This window comes from Oxyura jamaicensis, chromosome 21, assembly GCF_011077185.1.
Source record: "Oxyura jamaicensis isolate SHBP4307 breed ruddy duck chromosome 21, BPBGC_Ojam_1.0, whole genome shotgun sequence".
In the NCBI taxonomy this organism is placed as follows: Eukaryota; Metazoa; Chordata; class Aves; order Anseriformes; family Anatidae; genus Oxyura; species Oxyura jamaicensis.
The window spans coordinates 7,376,777-7,384,055 of NC_048913.1; the positions used below are offsets into that span (position 1 = coordinate 7,376,777).

At 55.9% G+C, this 7,279-nt stretch overlaps 1 protein-coding gene across 8 annotated transcripts in view; it reads right to left on the reverse strand.

Annotated features, from left to right (window-relative positions):
- ARHGEF10L (Rho guanine nucleotide exchange factor 10 like) overlaps positions 1–3,693 on the reverse strand; it is a 26,507-nt gene extending 22,814 nt beyond the window's left edge. For 3 of the 8 annotated variants that reach the window (XM_035344749.1, XM_035344746.1, XM_035344744.1), the window contains exon 1: positions 3,579–3,692. In XM_035344749.1, the coding sequence (XP_035200640.1) occupies positions 3,579–3,611 (33 nt within the window). In that variant the 5' untranslated portion in view covers positions 3,612–3,692. Of the gene's footprint in view, positions 1–983; positions 1,241–3,578 lie in introns of those variants that run through there. The other 5 variants (XM_035344750.1, XM_035344747.1, XM_035344742.1 and 2 more) reach the window with 4 other exon arrangements.
- Between the last annotated feature and the right edge of the window lie 3,586 nt (positions 3,694–7,279).

Below are 7,279 nucleotides of genomic sequence, written 5' to 3' on the forward strand. Positions count from 1 at the left end.
CTTTTTTTTTTTGTCTGCTTCCCCTGTTTTTTGGGGGAAAAACCTGCCCTTCACTACCAACCGGCCACTAAAACACGCTTTATACATAACACCAAATGGAGACAAAAACATGACACATTGCAGGGACTTTCCCCCCTTTGCAAGCCTCCCATCCCCACAGCACCCACCCCTCTCTCCCAATGCAACCAGTGTCCAAACACCTCCCAAAAACATCACAAAAAGGAGGAAAGTGTGATCAGCACCAAGCACGACGGGTCACGTTTGCTGTTCCCAGCAAACCACGCAACAAAATCATCAAGGAATATTTTATTTATGGGTTGGGGGTTAAGGAAAAGTCCTCCTTGCTGCTAAAAATGACACAAGCCAAAAAAAAAAAAAAAAAAAAAAAAAAAAAAAAAAAAAGAGTTTGGGGCATTTTCTTCCAAATCTGCTCACGGGGACACAGCAGGGAAAAAAAAAACAACGTTTGCGTGGGTGCAAATCCTGCATTACGCCACCGGAGCACAGCAACATTCAACTTCTCCCTCATGCAAGGGGTGCCCCAGGTGGGTGCTCGGCACCCCAAAGCTTCGTTTTCGCATGAGGAAGAAGCAGGGGAAGCGCGGGAAGGTCTGCGACCATCGCAGGGTTTGCAACCGGAGCAGAAAACGGGAGGAAAACAACCTGGAATGGGTGCAGGAACAGCCTCGTACACCAGCAACAACACGCCGATGCTCACCATCCTCCTCCTCCTCCCATCCCCAGCCGGAATCCCTGTATTTATAAGTAATAACAACAACAATGGGCGCTTTGCTTTCAGATCCATCTGCAAAGCCCCGACTGCCGGCCAGAGCAGGGAGGAAAGCAGACCACCTCCTCCCCACGGAAGGGGCCATCTTGACCCCCTAAATACAAACCCAGACAAATGTATCGGGGCGCACGTACGCAGATGGGGGCTGCGGAGGTGGGAGGCAAGGAGGGAAGGGGAGAGGGTCGCTGCTGACCTGGGAAGGCCGCGTCTCCTCCGGCTTTGTGTCCGCATCAGCCGAGCAGGGCCCCGGCAGGGGCGGCGCGGGAGCAGCCTGGTGGCGACGGGACTAATCCTGCCCGCGCCCCCCCACGCCATGCAGCGGGGTCCCCATCCCCGGGCTGGGGGGCTCCCAGCAGGTCCCTGCCTCTCGGCCGGGGCCGGATCCTGGCCGCAGCGGGGCTCGCACCAGCTGGGAGCGGCAGCGGGCGGCAAGGGATGCCGGGATTTGGGCAACATCCTCCTCCCCCTTCTTTTTTCCCAGAGCAGCACTGATTTACACCCCCAGTGCTCCCGGTCCTAGTAAATGCCCCCCCACACACACACCCCCAGCAGGATCTGGCCCCCTCCTTGCCTTTTAACCCCCTCGCATGCAGGCTCACTTAACCCTCTCGCTGCTGACAGCCTGGGTGGCCGAGGGGCGTTGCAAGAGGGGGAGCTTCCCCCATTTTCCAAGTGTGAAGTTTTTTGTTTTTTGTTTTTTTTCTCCTGGAATTTTCTCTCCCAGAGCCACGGGCTGTGGGTGGCAGCCCCAAAACACAGCCGCTGTCCTGCCAGGGAAGGTGCGCCACGTTCCTGCTTTGGGGGGGATTTTCCCCACCAAAGCTGCAAATTTGCAGCCCCCGCTCCGAGGGCACCCACTCATGCCCGGCGCCAATTCCAGCCCCAGCAAAGGGCTGGGAGGAGACAGACACTTCCCTCCCAGCCTCAGACAAGCCACGGCCACCCCTCGTGGGGTTCGGAGGAGACGGCGATGCCTCCTGAAGGAGGGACCCCAAGCAAAACACCACGGAGTCGCTCTGCAAAACCCAGCACCAAAACCCACCCACAGCGTGCTCCACAACAGCGAAAATAAATAAGTAAATATCTAAAAGAAATAAAAATGATCCCCCCCTCCCCGAAAAGCACCAGACAGCCAAACCCCAGCAAGTTAGGGAAGTGCAAAGAGCACTCCACACGCGCGTGCATTTAAACACCACGTCCTCACCACGAGCTGCGCCGACCTCACGGGTGTTTAAGGCCACATCTTCCCAAAGCTTCTCCCGCTGTCACACCCCAGCTGCTGCCACCTCGCCCTGCTGCAGAACGCCCCTTTGCAAACAAACCCAGCAGCTGCAAGGCCGATCCCAGCCCCAACCGGATGAACGAGCCTGACAAAATAAAAAATAAAAAAGAAATAAATCCCCAGTGCCCTTGGGACGACTTGAGAGCTCCGTCACGGCTGCCAGAAACACCTTTTTTTGTGTGTGTGCAGATAATGGCATCGCTGTTTGCTGCCCGCCAGGTATTTGTGCCAAATCCTGCTGGAAAGGACCCGCTGTTGGGGGATGGGGACAAGGCCCCACGGGAGCTTCGGTGCCCCCAAGAGTCGCGGCAGAGAGGACTTTGTCCCCGGTGCCACGATGTTTGGATAAGGGCCAAAGCATCCAACCACGGGAATTGAAGTGACTTTTTTTGGGGCCTTCCCAGGCACAGAAGATAAGGGTGGGCTGAGAACGGAGCGCCAGAGCTCCGCCTGCCACCTCCAAAACTTCACAGCAAGGACTTAAAAGTCTTCCTGCCAGACCGAAAAGAGCCCTGCAACGACAGAACGGGTGGAAGCAGCCCCCCAGACGCCCACCCCCCTCTGCAGGCTGCCTGCGTTTCTTCACGCCGGCCAAGCAGAAGCGCATGCACCGACCAAACGGGGGGCGCACCCAGCACCAAAGCGAGGGGTCCTGGTGCAATTACAGGGGATGCTTCGCACCCAGAGCGGGCTCTGCACAGCGCTGTGTATATCCCCACAGAGGCTCCAGCCCTCCCGGCACGCTTGCTGAGGTGCGTCAGCACAGCAGCAATGCCAGGGTTTATGGGCACGGCTCGGCCAAGGGCGCGATCCCGCGCACGCCCCGGCTCACAGGCAGGCAGCAGAAAGGGGAGCAGCGGGAGGTTTGCTCCCTGCAGTCCTCCCAGCACCAAGCCCGGCGTCACGGCTGCGTTTTGGCACAGGGTGGGAGCCCCGCGTGCGCCACGGCCACGTTGAGTCAGCCACTGATGCACCCACACAGGGCAGGGCACAGGGCTGGGCCACCCTGGGGTGCGGGAGCCCAGCAGCCCCTCATGCAGTGAGTTCAGCTAAAAGAGGAGAGGAAAAAAAAAAGAAAGAAAGAGGGAAGACCACATAAGGCAAAGCCTGAGGGAGGGGGGCAAGCACAGGATAAACCCCTCCACCCCCTTGCTCCATCAGGAATTTGGGTTCATGCTGTAAATCAAGGGGCTCCTGGCTATGGCAAGCAGCTCCAGCCCAGACCCCCCCCTCCATACCAGGCACGGGGCTCTCATTGCACCAAGCCTGCACTCACCCGCAAGGGTTAGGAGTTTCCTTCCAGACCCGCTGAGATTTTGGACACCTCCGACTTACACGCAGCAAAATCTCTGCTTCGGCAAAGAAAAGTCCAGTCCGGCACCTAGGCTGGGACCGGGGTTGGGGAGGTTCAACCCAGAAAGGTTCAGAGGGAGCGCAGCAGGGCCAGATCCGTGCTGCAGGGCTGGGGCACGCTCCAGCCAAAAGCTGGGGGCTTCATTTATCCACCTGGGTGAGCAAATCCTTCCTGCCAGAGGACATTTTGCAAGGATGCAACAGGGACAGAGAGCTTCACGTAGCCAGGAAAGGAGCCGGAGGAAAAGCAGGCAAGCAAACTGCTTGCTGTGGTGGCCAGCACTTAAATAAGCAGCTTGCCCATCAGTGGTCATTGACCCCAGCTGGTCTGACCCCGCAGCACCCCCTGCAAGGGGCACAGATGCCTGGTTTGCAACGATAAATGGTAACACGAAGGTCTCATGCACGAGCAAAACCGCGCACCAGCAAAGCTGCGCGGCCGAAACTGTGCTCAACCAAAACAGCGCGCAACCAGCGCCGTGCAGAACGAAAATCAGGCCAAAGCAAAAACTCAGTGCCCGGTGCAACCCCTTCCCAAGCAGATCCAGCACCTACCGTGCCTCCTGCCCTGCCCGCGAAGCTTTATGGCGTGCGTGGCAGCACGACTCGAAGCAACCCGGTGCTGTGGGCGTGCACCCAGCTCCGTGCCTCCCGACGTGGGGCTGAGCACCGCGGGAACGGAGACGTTCTCAAGGAACTTCAAATATTTGGCGTTTAATCAGCCTTGTAAACTCACCGCGTGCTCGTAAGCCGCACAGGGCAGAAGGGGTGTTTGTGGAGGGAGGGGGGTTATTTAGAGTGCACTTCATACAATCACTCCCCAGGAGTGTGTACACGTATTTACGGAGGTGCACGGGGAGGGACGGAGCTGGTCCGGGGATGCCCTCTGCTGGCATCCTCCTGGGGAGCTCTGGGGCACCTGCTGCAGGAAACCCCCCCTGCATTTTCGCAAGGGAGGCGCCGACACCACGGTGCAGCATGGCCCTGGATGAAGGCCCTGCTCCTTGAGCCCCCCTCCTCGCACAAGGGCCCAGGGAAGCAGCTGAGCTGGGTTTGCGTGGCGGGTACAAGCTTGAAAGGAAATCCTGCCCCCCCCCAAAGTGCCGCTGCCGTCCCGTACTAGTTAACCAGTTAACCCTCCTGCCCGTCTCATCACAGCAAATCCTGCTGCCATGCAAAGCTCTCCAGGATGAGATGAAGATGGGGCCTTTGGCTGTGCGCACCAACCAAACAGCCCCACGTTATTAGAAATTTAAATTATGCCTATTGTGAGGGTTTGGGGTTTTTTTGGAGTGAACGGGGGTTGTAGCACTAAATACGTTCATTTCTTTAGCTTCGTTGTTTCCCCCCACATCTTCCAGCTGTGAAAATCCCAGCAAAACGGGGCATTTGGCAGCAAAACGCTCCTCAAGCCCCCCCTGCCCCCAGCACCTCACCGGGGGCGGAGGGCAGAACAGAGCTGACCCCCCCTCAGAAACTCTGTATACACCGAACGCACCTCGTGCGGCTCCTCCAAAGCGGAGCAAAGGTGTAAAGCAGCACGCAGAGGGCCTCGCAGTGGTGAATCCCTCAGGCAGGGCATGCAAATCCCCCCTGCGCAGCCGTTCCCACGCTGTGCCCAAATCCGCCCCCTCCCCGGGGCACGGCGGTAGCACTGCAGCGGGCCGGGGCTATTTTTGCAGCAAACACTCCCCCACCCACCCCCCCCTTCCACATTTTGCAATTGCTGCAAGTCCGGGGATGCCCCAAATATCACCCGCTGGGGATGCAAAGCCTGCGGCCGGATCCAGGAGGGGATGCCAAAGCCCGTCCGAAGCCATGCGAGGTGAGCTGCTCCCCGTCCAAGACGCCCTTGGGAAGTAGCAGGCCTGACCTGTTTTTCCTTATCCCAGGAAAAACCAGTTTAACCCCCGGCCTGACGCAACCGGTGCTGCCGCCTTTACCAAAAAGGGGAAAAACCCTCCCGAAGTAACAGTTCCTCGAGTAAACCCTATCCAAGCTCCCCCAGCAGGCAGCCGGCCCAGGCGGGTGCAAAAAGCCCTAAAGATAAATGAAACATCATTTTTGTCTTGAAGCCTTCCCCTTTACCCAAAGCCTTTATAGCCCAGCTGGAGTTTCGAGGGAAAAAAATACATTTTTAGGGACAAGCAGCCAGCGGCCCTCTAATCACGTCACGTTGGGATTGCGTCCTGGAAAGCCCTCAGATAAACCAGGTCCCCCCACGCTCCTGCAAACGACGTTCTTAATTTTCATTTCTGATTCCTATCGGAATTAGAACAAAGCTGCCCCAAAACGGGCCATGGCACTGCCAGCCTCCCCACGCATGAGATTTTGGGGGAAAAAAATAAAAAAGAGCCGCCTCTGTTGCGGGCTGTCCAGATGCGAGCAGGTAAATAGGAGGGGAACTTGGCCCCGGCGCCCAGGATGCGTGCCGAAACCCATCCCGGCAGCCAGGGCAGCATCACCGCAAAGTTCTTCCTCCTCAGCAAACGCCTTTCCCAAAGCCCGGCGTTGCACCGGCTTTTTAACGATGATTTGACGGCGTTTTCCTGCTTCTGTTTCGCCTTTGATCTCCCAGATCGTGCCTGGGACCGGCAGGCGCCTCTCCGAGATGCGGCGCGGATGATTCAGTGCGCAACTTCATTTTTTTTTCCCTTTTTGCACCCCTCAGAAACCTGCTTCTCTTGAACAACGCTGAGCTTTTGCTGCCGCTTCGGCCTTCTGCGGCGTTTTTGCACACACTGCAGACGGCAGGAAGCAGGAGCCGTTGCCCACCACCGGCCCCTGGGACCACGTCCCAAAATTGCACGTGCACCGCAGCCCCTCCGGCGCTGCGGCCGAGGCAAAAGTGCAGCTGCGGAGGTTGGGGCAGCTGCGTGCATCTGCCCTCCTGCAAGAGCTTGGCAAGAAAAAAGGGGGGGAAATCTTTCTGTTGGGAAAAGAGGGGAAAAAATAAAATAAAATACTCCGCAATAAATAGAATGGGTGCATTTTCCCTCCTGGAAAAAAAATAAAAATAAAAATAAAATCTCACTGCAAGGAGGGGAATGAGCGCACCTTCCCTCTGCAAAAGTATTTGCTTTGCAACAAGGGGAATGAATGCATCTTTCCTCTGCAAAAGGCCTTTGCTATAAAAGGAACGAGTGTGTTCTTTTTCCATGGCAAGAACACTCTGCAGTAAGTGGAGTGAGCGCACCTCTGCACCTGCAGAATTTCTTTAGCACACGGTGAGCGCGTGCATCTTTCCTTGGCAAAAATGCCCTGCAATCAGGGGGTGCGCTTTGCAATAAAATAAAAAATAAAATAATAAAAATAAATAAAATAAAATAAAAAATAAAATAAAAAATAAAATAAAATAAAAAATAAAATAAAAAAAATAAAATAAAAATAAAATAAAATAAAATAAAATAAAATAAAATAAAAATATCTTTGCAACAAGGGGAAAGCGCGATGCCCTCCCGGAGTCTTCCTGTCCTAAAGATGGAGCTGTGTGTGCACAGCCGGACTTCGCAGCCTCTTCCTCTCCAAAGCCTTTTTTTTTTTTCCTTTTCCTGCCCGTACATGTGTTTCTGTTTTGTATTGTAGCATTTGTTCTGGCGGCTCATATTTACATTTTAAGTGCATCTGGTGGGTGGGCGCTAGGGGAGGAAAGGGAGAAGAGAGAGAAAAAAAACACAGAGACACACAACCTCCTTTTTCTGCAACAGGAAACACCACCAAAAATATTGCAAAGGCCCCGGGTTGGTGCTGTCTTTATGCTGCGCCCTTCGCCCTAAAACAGGTTTGCAATCGTGCCGGGGGGGGGCTGGGGGGGGGGGGGGCGGAGGGGGGGGGGGGGGGGGGGGGGGGGGGGG